The sequence below is a fragment of the Leucopleurus acutus genome (genome assembly GCF_964270905.1).
Source record: "Leucopleurus acutus genome assembly, chromosome: 4".
NCBI classification, from domain to species: domain Eukaryota; kingdom Metazoa; phylum Chordata; class Mammalia; order Artiodactyla; family Delphinidae; genus Leucopleurus; species Leucopleurus acutus.
Genome location: NC_139146.1, coordinates 149030699 through 149053011, shown reverse-complemented (window position 1 = coordinate 149053011; position 22313 = coordinate 149030699). Strand labels below are relative to the sequence as shown.

Below are 22313 nucleotides of genomic sequence, written 5' to 3'. Positions count from 1 at the left end.
CAAAGAAAACCAGCTACAGTGACTCCATCACACATTAAGCTTTCATCTGAGGGGCATAACTACAACACCAAATTCAGTTTTAATTTATTGAATTTTCTTAATTTATTTTTCATGTGTGACCAATGCCTACAAGCCTCTTCAGCCTCTGTTTCCTTTTACTATTTATATAAATCATGTGGTTACTCCAAACTCATGAAAACAAATATTATTACCAGATGCTGAATTCTTCCTTTTCTCCTCCTATTTTAATGCAGGGAACAGCCTGTTCCAGCCACTTCAGAGCAGAGGGTGACCTGGGGCCCGCCCATCTGGAATGGGTACTGCTGACAGCTGCCACTGTGTACAGAAGGTGTTCTCCGTGTGTACACAGCACGTGTGAGGGAGACAGCCAGTGAGCGAGACGGGAGGGAGGTTACATACTGGCAAAGGCATCTTCTACAGAAGTGACGTGAACACTACGACACATGGGTATTTAAGGCCCAAAGAGCGTTTTAGACTCAATTCATTAATAATAATTTGGCTGCTAATTTGATGGTAATTTCTACTTTAGATAGCCTTTTTACTAGAGGCCAATCGGTAAGAAACTGAAACATGTGCTTTATTTAAAAATTCATTGTAAGTTTGAAGTCTAACAACTCTAATTGCCATTCTCCGGCTCTGAGAATGCTGTGACTGGTCTACTTATACAGGCTTCATCGACAGTCCAATGGCTTTGAAAGGAATCAATGTCTATTTACTAATTTAGGTTATGTCCAGTGTAGCTTGTGGTGTTAAAGCTTACGTATGAGATCCAAGCACCACCCTATATTCAGAATCTTCAAAAGAGAATTAAAAAAAAAAAAAAAAGCCAAAACAGAAACTGTGCATTTACTGCACAAATGGCATTTATGAATCTCTGGAGAGAGAATACTGCTCATCAAGGGCAGTGCATTTAGAGAAGGCAGCCAATGTCCCTCCAACCTCTAACAGTCATTTTCTAAAAGCAAGGTGGAAACCAGCAACCTCCCTGCAAGTCCAGGAGGGGAAGCCTTTCAAGGACCCTCGCTCACTCCCCTTTTCCTCACTACCCTGACTCAAGCCACTGCTGGTCACCCCAGCCCAGTGCCCTGCACAGCACTCACGGGCCCCAGGGACACACTCCCCTTATGGAGACAGGAGAGGGCTCAGCTCAAACAGGTGCCTGTGTTCTCAAGGACCAAGCCCACCCAAAGCTCAAAGCATGTTTTTGTAAAGGCAGCTTCTTTTATTGGGTTTGAAGGATGAGACATGATGGTATTTAAAATCAAGAGGCTTGCAGAGGTTACCTTTTTACCACAGATTAGACGTAAGTAATTAGACGATATTAGCCTACATACAAAAACAGTAAGTGGGCTCATTTCTATTTGACTCCATTTTCTATGAGAAGCTACTGAACCAAATCAAAACAAAACAAAAAAATGCATCCTGTTTACAGGGGTTTCAGTTAAACCTGTTGTTTTTGTTACTCAGGAGGCTTTCTTTTTTTCAACACAGAAAAAAGTGTTTGGTAATTGGCTATTTCTAATTCCTTACCAGGACCATAACTTTCTCAGTAGAATGTCATCGGAGAACACCTGAACAACATACGATTTAGCATTATCAATAATTTGAGGACTCTCTTCAAGAATTCAGTCGCACGTCCTTCCTCTAGGGTAAGGAAATATGAATTTAATCTAGTTACAATCACAGAGATGACCCTTCCCTTCAGTGCAGGAAAATGTGTAGACATAAATGCGTGTTTTATGTGGGCAGTAATCATAGTCAAATGCTGTGCTAAGTTTTTTCCTAATATGACTTTCTTACGTTTATTAACGGGTATAACAAGGTTCATCAAAAGGGTTATCTGCAGATGTTTACAAATATTACTTCATATTTGGCATTTTATGCATTTAAATGCTTTTATTTAATATCTTCTGGCCGAGGAATGAGTCAAATTTGTTTCCTTTTTTTTTTTTTTTTTTTTTTTTTTTGCGGTACGCGGGCCTCTCACTGTTGTGGCCTCTCCCGTTGCGGAGCACAGGCTCCGGACGCGCAGGCTCAGCGGCCATGGCTCACGGGCCCAGCCGCTCCCCGGCATGTGGGATCTTCCCGGACCGGGGCACGAACCCGTGTCCCCTGCATCGGCAGGCGGACTCTCAACCACTGCGCCACCAGGGAAGCCCTGTTTCCATTTTTTACATGGTATTTCTCATCACCTACTTGAGTTTTGTGTGGTATCAGCATTCTTATTGCAATGGACTAGAAAGCATAACCGTGTTTTCACTAAGAGTGTTTTTGCTATTTTTAATATAAAGCAGGGATTTTAATGGAAATACCACAGTGTGATAAATTGAGTGAGTAATACAAAATGACACGGGGAATGATCATGTTATTCTATAAGCAACATCATAGTAAAAAACCCACTGAATGTTATTTCCTCTTAATTAAGGTCGTAAACCTTCGGTGAAGTTTGCTTCTTTTCTTTCTTTCAAACTGAAATGATGTATTATTTCTGGACCCCCAATCCAAGGACGCCACAATCCTTAATAGCAGTTTCCTCAAGTTAATGCTTTCTCTTCCTGGTCTCTCAGAAAACACTAAGCTTTGACATAGACAGAGGGCTATCTATGAAGACCATAAAAGCATACAAGGGCTCCCGTACATGTTCCTTTTCAATCTAATACAGAAGAAGGAGCAGGACGAATGCAGCAGTTGGGCCGTCGGAAGTTCTGCAACATGGACTGGAAAACACTGGGCTGCCTGCCTTTGAGCTTTTTATTGGAAGAAGTATCCGAGGAGATGGATCTCCGGCTCTGGCTGCTTTGAGATTTGATTAATTTCTCGTGTTCCCTGATTTGTCGTTGTAAATGGTTCTGGATGGCGACGCCCAGGGACTCTGGGTCCAGGGAAGCGCCGTACACCTCCCAGGTCATGCCCTGCTCGTCCCACACCACGTCCCGGACACGCTTGGACTGTTTCAACTGCAGCCTGGCGTCAGCACCCAGGTGCTTTTTCTTCTCTCCCGGGGTGAGTCCCACCTGGGCGGCAGCTGCTGTCACGTTTAACTTCTGCTCCTTGAGGAACTCGCTGACCCGGCTGGCCCGGCGGGGACTGGCTTTGACGGAGCGAGAAGGGGTTCTCTTGCCAGAACCGGGACTGGAGTCCCCCATGGAATCAGACGGCAGGCTTAGGCTGGTGGCTGTCTTGGGCTGTCTATTTTCTTCCACGCCGCCCTCCTGGCTCCTCCTAACTGGGGAGGGTGTAGGACTGACAGCTGAGGCGGTGCCTCTACCTTCTTGAGATTTAGGATTGAGCAGTACAGTTTTGGCCTCTGCCCTTGCCCTCGGGTCCAGGATATCGGTGCCGGAAGATTCTTGTTCTCTTACTATCTGAGGAGATGCAAGCTGCTTCTCTCTTGTGTCCCCTTGATTCGTGAGATCCGAGTTCCTGGACTGGTCAGCTCTGCTGGCAGGGCCACAAGAATTGGAGAGTTTCCAGTCTGGGTCCGGTTTGTGGCCATTGGTGGCTTCCGCTGCAAACTCAGATGGCTTCGTTTCTACTTTCCCTACTCCGTGACTTGTTTCCGCTTGACATCCTGCACTGATAGCAATCTGGTCACTGAGGCTAGCTTTCAGGGAGGTAGAATTAGTACCCAAAAGCTGTCGAGAGGCGGGCTCTTGCCCCACCTGGGTCATTCCCGCCGCCCTCCCATCTTCTTTACATGTAGCCTGAGCGTTACTGGATGCCACGTGGATTGATGAGGTTTTAAGGACCTCAGCCGGTAGGCTCGCTGATTTACCTTCCCCCCGGAAAGCTGCAGAAACAGCTGCAGCTGACTGGATGTGCACCTCTGGCGTGATGCCAAGGCACTGACCCGCCTCCCGGGGGGCTGGGGTGCTTGCGGACAGCTCCAACGTGTGGCTTACGCGGCCACTGCCGCGGCAGACGACACGCAGCTGCTCCTGTTCGAACTGCTCTGGAGCGGGGGTTTCCTTTAAGAACGCAGTGAGAATGCTGGGGCTGGTAGACACCGATCTGCTCTCGACACTGGCCACCGCCTGCACCTCAGCATCTTGCTGAGCCCTGGGGGGAACCTCCTTGATCTCATTTTCAGCTTGGCTGGTCATCGTGCTCACTTCTCTGAACCTTGCCCCCTGAGGCTGTGCTGGGGGCAGCATCTTCTCTGGATCCGGAGGAAACACGGACCCTTCGCTAGGGAGGTGGGATGATTGGGGTGCCACCCAAGTCACGGCCTGGGGGTCTGAGGTCGTGGGAGAGGGTGGTCTGTTCTCCGAACATCTAACTTCTCTGGCTGGAGATTCACAGGACCTTGTCTGGGAATCGCAGACGGCTTGCTGCCTTGCCCCTTCAGGTCCACCTACAGGAGCGGAGGCGGGGCTGAACGCCTTGGCTGCTGTATCTGCAGGCTGCACCATTCCCTGGATGGTTTCTTGAGAAGGAGAATAAGGGGGCACCTCATCTTTGCCACGGATCCCTCCCACCGGACAACTTGACTTCTCAGCTTGCTCTCCGTCTGCAGTTCTCTGTGATTTCACCAGGGTGTCTTCAGGTCCTGATGGGAGGCTGGAGCTGGGCTGGTTCCCTGGGATGGCCGGGTGGGTGTGCTGATTGGCTGGTATGGTGAACGCTACGTGTGTCAGATCCTTTCCTGCCGCAGAACACGGGGCTGGCGCTGCGGGCTCCCTGCTCCCTGGCAGCTGGGCATTGCCAGGAGAGTTGAACGTGGGCGATGCCTTCCCCACCGCATTGACCATGCCAGCAGACGACATGGCTGGCTGCGCGGCCTCATCCTCACTGGCCTGCATCAGGGTCTCAGCAGCTGTCCTGGGACTGAGGTCTGGCTCTGCAGGAGTGCCAGAAAGGCCATTGGTGTTCCTACCCAGGACGGCTGGTTGAGGCTGAGGTGAAGCAGCCTGAACCTCTCCCAGGTCCTCTTCTTTCCCAGAAGCTGCAATCAGGGAAGTTTTAGCCGATCTCAGAGGGTCAGGTACAGTCCCCATGGAATTTCTCTTCGGGAAAATCTCAGAGCTCTCCCCTGAGCAGCGCTCCCACTGGGAAGCAGTCGTAGCTCACAGTGAAGATGCAATCAGAGATGATTCCTCTGAAGGACCAATCTGTGAATCAAGGAAACAGTACCATTAATACAGTACAGCATTTGCGGATTGAAACTACACCAAATTGTCACTTGTATGAGATCTCATAAGCCCATGAAAACTTCTCTTCCCATATCTCTTGATATAAAAATAGATCTTGGGAAGAAAGATTCTGAAAAAATTATTTTAATTATACAGGTATTATTTTGATATATTAGTTTCTGCTTGCATCCCATCGCTGTCTAGCAAATAGGTTTTTAACGTATTTACCTATGCACTTGATAACTACCTCATTTGAGTAATCCGATTTACCAGGTATCAGAAAATCCTATAAAGCTACTGTAATCAAATGAATAAGTATTGAAATGGGCCTAAACAGATATGCGGGATAGAATATCTCAAAATAGATCCAGATATAAATGAGGATTCAATATATGATAAAAAAGCCGTTTCAATTTGGTGACAAAAGGATGCGTTATTTAATATAAGGGGCTGGCAAACTATTCAACCAGAAGAAAAGAAAACTAGATCTTTATCTTACACCAATTCCAAAAATAAATCTTAGATGGACTTAGAGAGATTGAAGGTTAAAATGGAAAATAAATAAAGAAATAATCCTGTTAAGAACATGTAGGATCATAAATGTAACCCAGGGGCAGGGTAGGAAGGCTTCTTCTGGCAAAGGCAGAAAATACAAAATCTATGAGAGAAAACATCAGCATAGGTGACTTAAAAATGACAAAATTTTTGCATATGGCAAAAGATGACGAACAGATACGATAGGTTTAAAAACGTTTGCAACCCTGGAGGACAGGCAAAAATATCTGTAATATAGCAGAAGCTCTTAAAAACGTACAAGGAGACAAAATAATCCACTGGAAAAATGGATAAAGAATATGAAGGAACAGTTTGCAAGATAGGAAATCCAATAGCCAACAGTCTTATGAAAAGATGATCAAATTCATTTGTACTCAAAGAAATGCAAATAAAGTAACAACGAGATTTTACTCTACACCAATTGCACTTGCAAAAACTTAAAAAAAAATGTTATAACACCATGGCCTGGGGAGATCTAGTGAAGGGAAGTATTTTCATTAATTGTATGTGCAAATGTGTATTGTTGCAGCTTTCTTAGGGAAGCAGTTTTGCTTTTAAAACCAAAAATACACACGTCCTTGACTCAGTGATCCTATCCATAGAAATAAAATACCAGCATATGTAGATATACGTACAAGTATATTTATTGAAGTACTATTTGTAGAGACAAGAAATTCAAAATAAACTGATCTCCTTGACGAAGTACTATTTGTGGAGACAAAAAATTCAAAATAAACTGATCTCCTTGATTAGGTGGGAAGGCAGAATAAATCATGACAAAGCTCTATGGTAGAGCATTATACAACCATTAAAATAAACAGTTAATTAGACTATAACTTTTCACTTGGGAGAAATTTCCCCAAGGTATGGCTGAATGAGAAAAGCAAGGTACAGAGAAGAATATATATGTTTTCATTTCTGTAAAACAATGACCTAAAACACTACATATGTATGTGTTATGTGGGTGTGTACAGATGTGTTTGTATATGATTATGTAAATTCTAAAAATATACAGAATGAGACATACTAGGTGGTAAACGGAGGGAGTGTGATGACTTTGGAAACAGGGAAAAAGAGATGGAGGTATCCAAAAGTATTTTGGATTTTAAAAGTACATTTTAAAAAGTATATCTGAATTTTTTTAAGTATTTATGAAAATTTATTCATGTGAGTTTATGCATAAACATTTTTTAGAAAGGAAAACCAGACTCCAGCAATGGTTCAGAAATTAGTAGATGACTGTTTTAATATTACCTCTATCACTCATAGGTTCTGTGACCTCATGGGAATCACTTAATCTTTCTGCACCCCAAATTAACTCATCGGTGAAATGAATTATGTGATTTCTAAGGACTCTTCCAGATCCAAAAATCAAAGATCCTACTGTTTTGCATGTGTTGGATAATAAATCAAACAGCACAATCTTAACTTCAGCTTTAGGGTCAAAGGAAGGCAAAGGCAAATCTGGTTGAGCCCAGATTTTGAAAATAAATAATTTTATATTTTGTTCCATGTTATTTGGCTGATCTATCATATGACATCTAACAATAAATCCAACTTATCTTCTTCCCCAAACCAGCTCTTCCTTCTAACTTCATTATTCATATTAATGGGTTAAATATGCTTGGTCTTGACAGCTTTCTGCTCATTCAAACCATGTCCCCAGGTTTATACTCCATTCCTTTCTTTCTGGAGTTTTCTATCGCAATCACTTGTTCTGGCGCCAGCCCATCTTTCCTCTCGCTCTTTCGTACCTGTCTTTATTATACCCTTAGTCCTCTCTCTGAGCCCCTCATCCTCAAACAGCCTACCCATTCTTCAAAGCCCCACTTAAATCCCATATCCTTTCTGAAAGCCTTCTGAGGCCTTTCAGGTCATAAAGTCTCTCTCTCTTTTCAAAATCCTACAGCTATGGTCATCTGCGTCCTTTGTATTGTGCTTTTTATGTACTGTTTTTGTACCGCTGTTACTTGTATAAATGCCTCATTTCTCCCAAAGTCCTTCAGGTCTCAGGAGGGAAGGGAACTAGCTTATTGATTCTTTTCTCTTCACTCCACAGGACACAGTGCAGGGTCCTGCGCACAAAAAAGGTGTTCATTGATTCCATTTCCCTCCAAAATGGCCATTATCAAGCCCTGCCGAACTTCAAAATAATAAAAAAATTTAACCCATGGCATGAAATATGAATGAAAACACAATTTAAAAGAGTGCTATTTTTAGAAATAAGAACATGGTTGTATCTTATTTTTGAGATTTTATGTATCTGTAACCCAGGTTTAGACAATTAAAAACAAGTACATTGGCCACCTGCTACAGAACGCTGGAAGGTCTAATAAACCCAGGAGGACAGAACATCTCCCGTGTTACTCGGCTGGAGCCAAGAAGCCTGGCTTGCCAAAGGCGACTGTAAAGTACGAGCACCTCAGAGTTCAGCAGCTGGAAGTTGAAAGACTTAGAAAAGACGAGGGACTCCATTCAACTCTCAGGAGTCACTGAGTTTACCCCCATTTCCCACAGAGAGCTGATTGGACTGGTTTATTTTGGAAAGGATGTTTTCTTTTGTTTGCTTTGTGAATAGTGGCTAAATTATCCATCAATTCAAGAATCAAGAAGAGGGACTTCCCTGGTGGTGCAGTGGTTAAGAATCCGCCTGCCAATGCAGGGGACACGGGTTCGAGCCCTGGTCCGGGAAGATCCCACATGCCGCGGAGCAACTAAGCCCGTATGCCACAACTACTGCGCCTGCGCTCTAGAGCCCGCGAGCCACAACTACCGTGTCCACGTGCCTAGAGCCCGTGCTCTGCAACAAGAGAAGCCACCGCAATGAGAAACCCGTGCACCGCAACGAAGAGTAGCCCCGGCTCGCCGCAACTAGAGAAAGCCCGTGCGCGGCAACAAAGACCAACGCAGCCAAAAATAAATAATAAATAAATAAATAAATTTATTTTTAAAAAAAAATCAAGAAGAAAAGCCCAGATTGCTTGGCTATCACCTGTAATTCGAAATCTCTTGATTCAAGGGTAGATAGGAAATCAACACTACTCAAAACATATCTGCTATTGTAATTGTCGCAGCACCTCCAGGAGCCCCGGAAAGACTGCTAAAGCTCAGGAAGCAGCCCTCCCTCCTCTGCCCCTCGCCTCTCCGGCCAAACAGCAGAAATCTATAGCCTCTAATGGGTTGGACAAATAGGTCATTTAAAAAATGTAATTACTTGGTGGTTTAGAGTGAGGAGTAAAAGTCTTTAAAAGCAATGGGAGTCCACTGTGATAAGATTTAATAACACCTAAAAATGAGCTTGCAAACAGGTGATCCACAGACTGAATAAATTCCTTCTGCAGGTCTGTGTGTGTGTCCTGTGTGATTTTCCCTTCCCTTCCCTCCCCCGCCTCTTCCCCTCTCTCTCCTTGCCCTTTTCCTCTTTCCTTTCCTTTCTTTTCTTTCTTTGTCCATTGAATTGATCTTTCATAAAAATCCAGATTTCTCTCTTGCTTCTCTTAAAAAAAAAAAAACCACTCAGAAGGTCATTTCCAGGTAGCAACACTAGGTGGCGCAGATAAGGGCAGTCCCTCTAGAGGGCAGGGACGCTCGCGACTCCAGCCTGCCCATTTCTCACCTAGGCCGCTTCACTCCTTTACATAACTCACCCCGGCTCCAATGCGCAGCTCAGTTTGAGAGCTCTGTTGTAAGTGCACTGACACAGTGGACTTCCCAACCTAATTTTCAGTCCTCTGAGGACAGTTTGGCACTGTGTTAGCCTCTTTAAGAAACCTCATATTTAAGCTTTGATCTCTGTTAAAAGAAAAAATTATTCTTATACTTGTTAAAAATGATAAGGAAGATTCAGAAAGATTGAGCTCAACTCCACATACATACACAAGAATGTGTGGGGATTTACAACCAAGGGGTAGGTTTGTGTTGGGGAGGTTTGTCAGTGGATGGAAAATGATTAAGAACAGACATCAAGGGCTTCCCTGGTGGTGCAGTGGTTGAGAATCCGCCTGCCGATGCGGCGGACGCGGGTTCGTGCCCCGGTCCGGGAAGATCCCACGTGCCGCGGAGCGGCTGGGCCCGTGAGCCATGGCCGCTGAGCCTGCGCGTCCGGAGCCTGTGCTCCGCAACGGGAGAGGCCACAGCAGTGAGAGGCCCGCGTACCGCAAAAAAGAAAAAAAAAAAAAAAGAACAGACATCAAGGATAGGGGGATTATTGCTGAAGGCAGGTCAGGTGATCAGATGTCACCTGGCGGATGGTGAAGGAGGAGGAATTTGATTGGATATTGAAAATGATCAGATACGATGGGTAGGAGTATTGTCTCTAAACTGGCTTAGCAGGATTCTTGCTCTGCAAGGACAGACAGGGAAGCCCAAGACTGAAGCCTGATTAAGAAGTGGGCTCAGAGGAGACTGACTGAAGTTCGGTAAAGGAAGGAGTCCTCATCTTCTCATCAGCACCAGCAAATATGGAATTTCTTATAAGAGTCTCTGGAGCATTATGACTTCTTTCTGAATTGGGCACGGATCCCATAGAAGCTCACGGTATCTCTAAATGAGTTTGTCTTTAAGTCTGATGGGAACTGGATGCTTGACAGCAGGTCCCTTCGGCGCTTTTGCCTTTAAAATTGTGAGCAAAGATTTAAAGCTTGTTCCAGCAATGCAGCAAGGCTGCAGGGTACACATTAATGACTTTGTACAGGGAAGGAAACTGAGGTTCAGAGATTAAGTCACCTACTCAAGGCTGAATACATCTAATTCCAGCTGAACTGAATTCTAATGAATGGTAATGCCTGGGCCCCTTCCATGTGTTTCCTTGTTATCTGTAACTCTGGAAAGAAAATGGAAAGAAAAAAAAGTGTATCTATCTATCTATCTATCTATCTATCTATCTATCACCTATCATCCATCTATCTTCAAAGGAGAGGGAAACTTCTTTTTGTAAGTCGTTTGCCACTTAGCAGCAGCCTGGATGGTACTAACACCGGCTACAATGGCATTCATAACTGGTCACTTTATGAAAAGCCCGGCTTGTTGAAAGCTGACATCACCTCTGCTCATTCTGGAAACAGTAGGTTCCACTAGGCTGCCACACTACCTATTTTCATAACAGACACCCTTGCTTAATAAGACAGGTAGCGGGGAATCTCAGCCCCTTGTGACTTTCTCCAAAGCTGCTCCCGTGGGAAGAGCATTAGACAGAAAAAATGGAGAGAGGCTTGGCAGTTCCAGGCCAGCGAGATGCTGATACCCTGCAGGTGATGGTGATGATCCAGAGGGTAGCAGCTACCTTTGCCCACTTGACAACGGCTGCCCTGCTAGAACCAGGGCTCCAGGATGCCATCAGAACGCTTTAGTGATATTAGGCAAGTGTTCTAGGGACCTTGGTATCCCCGTCTCCACCCATCATCGGACAGCAGCCTTCAGATGGATGGTACAAAGACCCTTAGAGAAGAGTGAGGTGAAACATAAGAGACTATTAATCCTCAAGAAAAGGATAAAGAAAAAAATGTCACCTGCTATCCTATTGAATCCAATTTTGTTTGCCTCCTTTAATGGGGAACGTTTGCCTGGATCATTTGCATTCTGAACCCAGCAGATCCTGCCAGTTCAGTCTTAAGGGGAGGTGATTCAATCCCAGGAAACACCCACAGGCTGGGAAGAGCAGTTGCTTCTTCTTTCTTTAAAAAAAATCATACCCTCATGCGAATAGCTGCCTCAGATGCACTCTTCAAAGATACCAGCTGAAACACTGGTTCTTCCCTTCAAACTGCATCTGAAGCGAATCAGAAGGGCTGAAGAGACAGGCGGGCTGCTTTGCTTAGTGCCAACAACAGTGTCGTGGACTTTCAGTTATAACGACTACTTTAGTAAAGGCTTGTGAGAAACACACTGCATCCCTTCCCTATTCAGTTCTTCTTTTGTTCCACAGTGTTTTGGAAAAACATATACATGGCTTGCTATCTCATTGAATTCCACGGTAAGCAGGGCTGGACACAAACCAAGAAGTAAAAAGGGCCTTAAGAAGCATGAAGACCCCAAATATATCCTCCCTTTTCGTCAAATGTGATTTGAACAGACAGCTTCTAAATTCACAACAGATTAGAAGCACACAGTACAGGAAGCATTTATTGCTTTCTATATTCCAAACACTGTTCTTTATATGAACTTCTTTAACCCTCAGAACAACTTTAGGGGCATGGTCCTACTCTGAGTTCCACCTTGCAGAGCTGGAAACTGAGGCAAAGTCATGCAAGTAGTAAGTGGGAGAGACCAGATTTAAATCCAGACCATCTGGTTCCAGAGTCCAAGTTGTTGACCAATTGTACACAGGGCAGAGACGGGGATTTTTTCTGGAGGCAAACTCAGGGACCTGGGCAAGAAGCATCATCAGACACTGACGGAAACAAGAGAAAACTCAGAAAATATAGCCTTGGAACCATTTACTTGTTCACGCTAATAGAGGCAGACTAGGCAACACAGGAGTGCCTGCTCTTCGTAACGATTAATCCAATTTGGATGTTTTAAGGGCCACAGAGTTTTCTGAGAAGCTGATGAAAACCATGGACTCTCGATAGAAACGCACATGTGCACACACACATACATGTTTGCAGATAATTTCAGGAGGTTCATGTCTGGAAACATTTCCAAGACTGCACGTTAGTATCCTTTCGTCTAAGGCATTGGAAAATGTCACAAAATGGAACGTACCTGCCTCAAAGAGTTGTTATAGAGCTTAAGTAAGTTAAATACTCTGCATGGTTCTTGGAAAATAACAGATACACAATAGGGAATTATTATTACTTAAAAATTATTATTTTGGCCTCATTTACCTAAGAAGGTAGAAACTACGCAACCTCTTTCTAGAGAGTCCAAATTAAACGTTCTAACGCTTAAATAAGTTTACTATACGTTCTCCCAAACCCCTGCCCGAAGACTGTCATTTGAAGAGGAAAGTTTTAGCTAACTTGAAAATAAACACAATAATGAGCTCTATTCTTTTTAGATCACGTGGGAAAGGTGACCTTTTGGGTTCTTTCGCAGCAAAGTCGACTCAGGTTTTAGTAATCTTCAAAAATTAACCCCTCAAGAGCTCTACTTTCCTACCTGTGGAGATAATTCATAGCTAGATATCAAAGTTGCTGTTTTAAAAAGGCCTTGAAATCGGTATATTTTAAACTTGAACTCTTCTAGGGAAGAGATGATTACAATATTTAAGTTTGGCTATTTCTTTACCTTCCCTCATCAAGCTGTCTCTTATCATTTACTCGGTTTGCCTGATAGATATTCAAATCTGAATGTTTTCCTTTTCTCTCACAATTCAGCTTTGAACGTTTTCAACTGCAAGCTTATTTTAATTGGAAAGAGAAAGCAACAGGATCTCAGGGCTAAATGGTAGTTAAACAATAAGCTATTGGAAATAAACCCAGCAGATTGGCTTTTGCCTTGTTTTTGTATTTGCATTTTCAACTCAGCTAGGATCAAAGCTGCCCGCAACCCAATTTTCTGCAGGATCTAATTAGCGCCACGGAGCCTTACAAACGAGGATACTTGCCTTTGCTTAGTTCTCTCCGACCTTGCTGGTCTGCTGATGCCTTTTCCCCACCCACACCTGGGGCTTCTCATTAAAATCAAGGCCTCGCTCCACCCGCTGTCCTTCAAGCCCCGTGCCTGCCCAGGTGTGGTGGGCCTGGAGGGAGCCGCTAAGCGCAGACCCCTGCTAGCCGGCAGTGGAGGAAAGCTTGAGTGATTTCTGTGTTTAGCTCAAGTCACACTGGGGCCTTTAGTCCTGCTGAGTTGGGAAAGTGTCTGGTAGCAGCATTTGCAGTGATGGACACAGATGTGAAAAGAGAGCTGTGCACGAACAGGTCAGTCGGGGCTCTTCTCTCCTAGAGAACAAGGTGGGGAGGTGGGAGAACGCTAATTCAGGAAGCAGACGGACCCCTCAGGGCCCTGCGCCTGGCTCTTCTGCTGTTGGTAAGGAAGGAGGACCTGAGTGTCTGGGAGAATCTGGGGTGCTCTGCTCTTGAGAAGGAAGAGTTTCCTTTTTTTTTCTTTTAAATTTTTTAACATCTTTATTGGGGTATAATTGCTTTACAATGGTGTGTTAGTTTCTGCTGTATAACAAAGTGAATCAGTTATACATATACATATGTTCCCATATCTCTTCCCTCTTGCGTCTCCCTCCCTCCCACCCTCCCTATCCCACCCCTCCAGGCGGTCACAAAGCACCGAGCTCATCTCCCTGTGCTATGCGGCTGCTTCCCACTAGCTGTCTACCTTATGTTTGGTAGCCTGGAGATGGAGACAACCTAAGTGCCCATCATTGGATGAATGGATAAAGAAGATGTGGCACATATATACAATGGAATATTACTCAGCCATAAAAAGAAACGAAATTGAGCTATTTGTAATGAGGTGGATAGACCTAGAGTCTGTCATACAGAGTGAAGTAAGTCAGAAAGAGAAAAACAAATACCGTATGCTAACACATATATATGGAATTTAAGAAAAAAAAATGTCATGAAGAACCTAGGGGTAAGACAGGAATAAAGACACAGACCTACTAGAGCATGGACCTGAGGATATGGGGAGGGGGAAGGGTGAGCTGTGACAAAGCGAGAGAGAGGCGTGGAAGAGTTTCTTTGCTGAGGTCAGGATCTTCTTTGGGTTTGGTCTGAGTTGTGATTCACAAAAAAGACAGATTTAAACAATCTGTCACTCTCTTGCTTTATACACTGTAAAGTATTAAGTTAGGCCTCACTGAGGTTCTTACAGTTTTTGATTGTTGCCCTTCAGGCGATTTCAATCCATTTAAGGAGACGAGACAGATTCAGTCAGAAGGCATAAACGAGCAAGCTAGTATCTAATGAAGTGACTAATGCTGTGGTAATAAACCACAGTTTACAGAAGGTGAAGTCAGGGGAGAGGCCCATGTTGCTTATTCAGCTGACACTTCCTGGTACAGTTCCTCTGTCAGCCAGAAAATATTACTTGTGTTAAGTCTAAAGAAAACTGGACATTTGAAATCAGGAGAAAGTGAGCAAATAAGAGTAAAAAAATGGCCTTTGATTAAAAATAAAATAGGGCTTCCCTGGTGGCACAGAGGTTAAGAATCCTCCTGCCAATGCAGGGAACACAGTTCGAGCCCTGGTCCAGGAATATCCCACATGCTGTGGAGCAACTAAGCCCGTGCGCCACAACTACTGAGCCTGTGCTCTAGAGCCCGCGAGCCACAACTACTGAGCCCGCGTGTCACAAAAGCCCGTACGCCTAGAGTCCGTGCTCTGCAACAAGAGAAGCCACTGCTATGAGAGGCCCGCGTACTGCAACGAAGAGTAGCCCCCGCTCACTGCAACCAGAGAAAGCCCGCGTGCAGCAACGAAGACCCAACGCAGCCAAAAATAAATAAATGAATTAATTATTAAAAAAAAGAAACGAGAGAAAAATAAAATAATCCCTTAAGTCACACTGAGACAACTAGAAAGTACTGTTAACATCCATTCATTCATTTAATAAGCTGAGTGCTTTCTTTGTGCCAGGTATTCAGGATACAGATAGAAATAAGATACATTCGTGTTTTTGAGGAGCTCACAGTTCCTATAAATCATTAATTTCAATACAATATAAATGCTGGAGAAGAAACAAAAACCAAATGTACTATAGAAGCACAGAGGACTCGTTATTTTATTTGGCACAGACCTTAGGTCTCAGAGTCAGGGATCCTCAGCTTTGTAAAAGATGTATTTAATACCATCAGCAGGATGTAGACATTGATCTAGGGCAGATGTCCTTACTCTGCGCTACCGCTATTTTGGACCAGATAACTCTTTGTGGGGCAGGAAAGACAGGTGACTGTCCTGTGCCTGTAGGCTGTTTCCCAGCATCCCTGGCCTCTACCCACTAGATCCCAGCAGCACCTCCACCTCCTAGTGGTGACAATCAAAAATGTCTCCAGACATTGCCAAATGTCTCCTGGGAGGCTAAACTGTCCCCAGTTGAGAACCACTGATCTAGGAGACAAACTTCTCACCTTGGATAGAAAGCAACATCTTCAGAATGGACACCTGTGAGTTGATGTGAGACCCTTTGAATTTACTCCAGGTACACATGAATTAACGATACAGTTTTCTGCTCTCAAGTTAAAGATAGTGTTCTTCATACTCTACCTGTGAGAATGCAAATGTTGTTTTGAGAATGTAAATTAATACAACTTTTATAGAGAACAATTTGGCACTGTGGGTCAAAAATACAAGGTCAAATACACTTTGACTCAACAATTCCACCTTAGGTACTACCTAGGTAACCTTATGAGTAAAATAGATAAATAAGTGTACTAATTGATATAGGTACAAGGTTATTCACTGCATGAAATAACAAAAGATTAGAAGCAATGTAAATGTCCATTAATAGGGAGTGGTTAGTTACAAAAATTATGGTGCTTCCATATAACGATATACAAGCAGCCCGATTTAATAACAACGAAACTCTTTATGTATGGATATGGAATAGCCTCCAAAATATATTGTTAAGTAAGACAACAAATAAAACAAAACAAAAACACAATGATAGTTAGAAAAAACCCTAAGATACAGAGCAGTATGTTTACTGTGCTACCAACTGTATGAAAAAGGGGAAAAGGAATATCTTTTGCTTGTATATACATAAAATATCTCTGCAAGGATAAGTAAGCAATTGCTATCAGAGGAGGGTAACTGGGTGCCTGGGGGGTAGGATGGGTGGAAGACTTTTCATTCTATATGCTTTGGTACTTTTTGAATTTTAAACTATATGAATGTATTACCTATTCAAAAATAATTGAAAATTTAAAAGCTGGTGCCCCGCTGCCTGGCAAAACTGAACAAGCCTGCGCCCTGAAGCTTTTCTATCGTTGCTGATGGATCTGTGCCGATCTGTCCTTCCACACTCTTTCCATCTGCTCTTTGCTCTGCAAGGAGATCAGCCCAGAATGCAACCAGTTAAAAAGAAACCATAATTTCTTTATCCGTTTTTGTTATCTACAAGCTTCAAGCTAGATGATGTAATTATTTTTCAAAGTCAAGAGCTGACAAATGCTTTTTAAAGCGATGTCTGTTGGGCCACAAAATGAAGTTTACTTAAGTTTCTTTTCCCAGACTCTCTGACTCCTTTTTATCAGTTGATTTCTTTTTTTCCCCTCCTTTCCTATTCTTGGTAGCTTGAGCAGTTGGTCCTCAAATCATATATACCTCAAACAATAAATCCAAGGATGACCTAAAGCCAAACTCTGGGAAACTGGGTCAAACCATCAATGAAAATGATTAAGGAAAATTTATTTATTTTGCCGATATTTTGAGAATCAACTACATGTTAAGACATAAAGTTTAGAAAACATTTTAATTACCAGTTATCAAATCCACCTCTTCTATCTCTACCAGGCTTAACTGAATTTATCCCATCTCACAACAGTGCCATATCCCACTCCTTGGTCTCACTGAGCCAGTTCTGAAAAACGCACCCTGCACTCGCTGTTCATGTTGTCGTTCTAAAACAAACATACACTATGTCACGTCTCTGTGCAAAACAATTTTAATGGTTCCCCATTACCTGTAAAATAAGACACATGCTCCTCAGCGCCGTTTAAAAAATGTCCTTCACTATCTGATCCATTTCTCTTGTAACGGTGATATCCTCTCTCATCATCTGTCAGACCTTGTATGTTACTTACTTTTCTTCCAGCCAGCTTCAAAGAGGGTTATTATCTTTATTTTACAGATGAGAAAACGGGGGCTCAGAGAAATCCAGCTCACCAAAGTTGCACATTCAGTAAGTGGCATAGTTGCAATTCAAATTCAGGTGAGTCTGAACCCACACTCTACTGCGTCCAAGAGCACAAAATGGGAGGTAAAAATGAATTCATGATGCGTGCACATTAAAGACAGCAAGGTGGGGGGGAATCTGCAAAGCATTTTGGAAAGATAATATCTCCCTAAGACCTTTTCTGATCACATCAACCCAAAGTGGTTGTCCCACCTCTCGTCTCTGGCGGTAGATTGTTCACTCTTGCACCTACGGCACCTTGTACATTTTGCCTCATCCTTTGTCCTCCAGGTGCAGAGGGCACAACTAGTGCAGAGGCAGGAGCTTGTGGGGAAGAGCGACGAGCTTAGCGTGCAGTGGGAGCTGAGTAGGAGGGCAGGGGAGTGACAGCAGGTGGAGGGATCGCACAGGGCCTCTGTGGGTCTTTGCTCATGGGTCGCCTTCCCAATGAGGTCCCTCCAGACCAGCCTATTATTAAATCGCCAATCCTCTGACTTCCACTCTCTGTCACTTCTGAAGTCCTATTAAGCTTACTTATAATTCTACTTCTGGGACCTGAGCCTAAGGAAGTAAACAAAATGACTGGTAGGTGTTTGTGAACCGCGAAGCTCACTGGAGGGTTATACATCAGAAGCTCTCTGCATAACCCCGCCCAGCTAAAGAGCTTTCCACTCTGAACACAGGCTTTACTGGTGATGGAACCTTGTAGCTGGTAGCCCTCTCTCTGGTGGTCCTGCCGGGTTCTGCTTCTGTCACTTACATCGTATTAAGACCGAGAGTCAGCGGCTCTTCCTGAACTTGCCCGTGCCAGTTGCCCTTGTTCTTGTCACCCCATCATTTGACTACAACTGTATTGCCTTAAAAGGATAACTTGAGGGAAAAAGTGGTTTTGCTTCCTGGAAACTAAGTTGAATGCTTTGGTAAGACTTGACAAAGGTGGGTGACTATAAAAAAGGAGCGATTGAATTAGGAATGGGTGAGACAGCTATAAAAGGGGAAAATAATTGTAAACACTTAACATTCTTAATTAGAAATGCTTTGCTTCACTTTAACAAAACTGAAGTAGAAAAATATTGAGAGTCCATTATGGGTTTACATAAGAAAGAGGTTACAAAATTCCAACCAGTGGTTCTGTTCTCAAAGAAAACATCTGCCCTGTATCAAAAGGCTAGTGAATGATGCGAATTCAAATGTTTTAGCTGGAAGGAAAAAAAATCTTAGGAATATACGTATCATTTTCATAATTCCTCATCTTCTCTAATTTTGATCAATTGTATCAGTAAGTTGTGATGCTACAGGCCGCGAGAAATTTATATCTAATATACTATGTAGAGAAAATACATATGTAGAAAAAAATATTAGAAGGAAATGTGTAAAATGGTGAGTCAATATATAGTAGTTTTATGGGTGATTTTTAAAACTTTATTCTTTTGTACTTTTAAGTCCCTGTAAACCTAGTCTTAGCTCAGCTGTGTAAAACTTAGCAAAACATGTAAATAAGAGTAAGAATGGAGAAACACGATTACTGCCGAATCAAACTCCATAGCCCTGAGGCTTCCTATTTTATAACGCGTGTTAAAATCTTGGGTTTCCCGTTGCTAAGAGTATTCACGGTGTAAAAACGGGACGGATGTTTTTCTCGTACATTGCACTCTCAGACCTTGTGTTATCTTGATGCACTCTCTGGGCTTTCAGATATTACACCAGCTCTTTACTTTGTCTAAACCAGTTCTGCACGCGAGTCCCCAGTATACAATTAGACTCCACTAGATACCTGGGAAGAAACCTGGGGTTAAACCTGCCCCACTGAGGTAGTCTTCTATGTTGCTGCCTTAGAAGGATTACAGTCGCCCTGACGTCTCTGGTTCAACAGCATTTACATGCCTTTCCTAGGAGTTGCTTATCGCTGCTCTTGTGCAGTCCTGGACCTTCTTTCCTGCCTGGGCTCCAGCCAGTCTCTGGCTTCTGCTTTAAGCCACTTACATGCCACAGTCATTTCTCTCCTCTTGTTCTAAGATGTATTACCTCCTCTTTCTGTTTGTTAACGTCTGAACGTGCTACATGAATTTGAGTCAGACCTTGAATGACAGGGAAGATTTCAACTGTACAAAGGACAAAGACACAGACACAAAAAGAAAGACGCAGGCATGGGGAAAATATACCAGTTATTCAAGGAAGAGTGGGTTGTCCTGAAAATTTAAACATAGTGTACTCATGTGCAGGAGTGTCACTAAGAATGTTTACCAGCCAGTACATGCCTGCGTGGACCTGACTTGTCAGATGGGATGCTATCTGTAAAACAACCAATACTAAGGTGGCCATCGGGAGCTAAAAGCTGATGTGGTAGATCAGGTGAGACTGGAAAACCTTTAATGGCTTTGTTGACATATTTGGGGTTTCTTTGGTGGGCAGTAGGAAGCTACCAGAGCTTTTCCAACAGGCCAGTGAGACAATTAGAAAGTTTACAAAGGAAGCAGGTTTCGAGTTGCACTGACTAGTCGGAAAGAATCCACAGTTAGGGAGATCAATTACAAGGCTACTGCCACGCCAAAGGTAGGGGAGCAGCCCATCGATGTCGTTGGTAGTAAGAGAAAAGAGATGTGAAAACTATGGCAGAGTTGGCATGTGGGAAGCAAGGTGAGGGAAGGAATGAAGGATGATTCCAAGATTTCCAATCAGAGTGACTGGGAGGATGCTGGGAATGTTGACAAGACGATTAAAGAACAGGGACCAAGGCTGGACCGGAAGACTTTTAATGGGTGACTGTTGCCAAAGGTGGATGAACGGCATGCACTGGGGGTTGGGGGCTTTAGCTACTCCCCACTGCCCTCTCTATGCCCCTGAATTCACTCCAAACCCATATAATCCAATAAAAATAGTGCACTTACTATGCAGCCTCCCTTTGCAATTACAATGGCCCTGTAATTCCCTTTTATATAGAAACTCTGGAGCCACTACTAAGGTACCTAAGTGGTGAAAGATGGGACCAGCAGGTCTACAAGCAGTAGTGCGCCGGATCTCTGTAATCAGTGACATCACCGGCAAACTCCAAATCTGAGGGGTATTTTTCTCCCAGAGAGCCAGTTGTTAAATATTTATACCATTCTTGAGAAGCTGGCTATGGAAGTAAGGGAAACAGTGAAGCTCTTGAACGATTGTAAGGCAAATCAGTTGGAAGGCGAAAGGGAGAAGCATACGATTTTGAGGTATGCTGGATATACACGTTATCAAGGTTGAAGGAAGGTGGGATGGCAGGATTTATTCCCACCTGGAAGGAATCCCTAACCATTTCTCAGTTAGTTCTTAGTTTCTCGAGAGAAAAATTTCTTCTGATTTTTAAGACAATAGTTCATACCTCAGTACAAATTATGTTTTTCAAAGACGGCCATTGTAGGGCTTCCCTGGTGGCGCAGTGGTTGAGAGTCCGCCTGCCGATGCAGGGGACGCGGGTTCGTGCCCCGGTCCGGGAAGATCCCACATGCTGCGGAGCGGCTGGGCCCGTGAGCCATGGCTGCTGAGCCTGCGCGTCCGGAGCCTGTGTTCCGCAACGGGAGAGGCCACAACAGTGAGAGGCCCGCGTACCGCAAAAAAAAAAAAAAAAAAAAAAGATGGCCATTGTAGGTGGCACCTGCTTCTCATCCTTCCTGTGGCAGTGGTGCTGCTGGATTTCCTCTGCAAATTTGGTTAATTATTCAACTGAGCAACAATGACTTTTTTCAGTGGGTTAGCGTGCTTAACGTGTAGCAGTGTTTAAAAAGATAACAGTTCACCTCAATAGTATATCACTAGACTTCTCTTTGAGGGTACCTTTCTGGAAGTAGGTCTGTGTTGAAATGTCCACCCCATCTCTCTACAAGCACATCGGCCTGGCCTTTCTCCTCCCTCCTCCAAAAGGCTAGTGTCGTTGGTATTCACTCTTTTCATAATGAATCATTTCTAAGGCTTAATCCCTCAACTGTGAAATTTATTACAGAAATTGTTAACCAGAGCAGGCAGGATACAAGAGGTGATTATGCCTAAATGACATTTTGGTTGGATCAAGGTTAAGATACCCATTATTTAGAACCATATTCTCCCATACAGGACTAAACACAGTTCTTCAAGCCTACTCAGGTGTTGAAAAAACTACAGATTAAGCAACAGGGATTCCCGTTTTCAAGGCAATGATTAGGCACTATCAAAGAATCCAACCTTTTGCTATGTGGTTTGATACATAATTGGTGATCAAAAATAGTTGTGGAGAGACAGGAATATTTTTCTGTAGCGGTAGGATTCTCATTGCACTAAGCTTTAAATCAAATATTTGAGGAACTAAGGTAATACGTGTCCCTTTCACTTAAAACACTTTTAGAACTGTCAGCTTAATTTAGCCAACCAATAGCATGTAAATCTTGAGCATTTATTCATTCTCTTAGTCAACCTGAGTATCTTTAATTCTCATTCGGGGAGAAAACTATTACACGAGACCTGTTGATTAATTACCATTTTAAAGTTACCAAAGCAGAGTACATAGTGACATGAAAAAACATAAAGGAGGTGAGGAGAGGGATATGATAAATTGATTGACCATAAAAAGGACAAAAGGAGTGGGAGAAAAAAAGATAACCTGGTGGTCTTAGTACAGCTTCTCAGGGATGAAGAAGGTAGCTTAACATTGATAACCTCTGGGGTCTTCATCAAATCTTTGTGACTAAGTCAGTCACCTCGCAATTTGCTTTGATGCTAAGAAAACAAAGGTCAGTTAACTAGAATCAAATTAACTTACCAAAGTTGCCAGACACAGGTAGGCCTCACTGAGTCTACACTGAAATACAA

The 22313-nt window shown here is 43.5% G+C and overlaps 1 protein-coding gene across 1 annotated transcript in view; it reads right to left on the bottom strand.

Annotated features, from left to right (window-relative positions):
• Positions 1–1952: 1952 nt before the first annotated feature.
• The window catches only part of GPRIN3 (GPRIN family member 3), a 65828-nt gene continuing 45467 nt past the window's right edge, over positions 1953–22313 (bottom strand). Inside the window, exon 2 of the mRNA XM_082838392.1 lies at positions 1953–5132. Coding sequence (XP_082694518.1) covers positions 2670–5018 — 2349 coding nt within the window. The 5' untranslated portion in view covers positions 5019–5132 and the 3' untranslated portion in view covers positions 1953–2669. The remainder of the gene's footprint in view (positions 5133–22313) is intronic.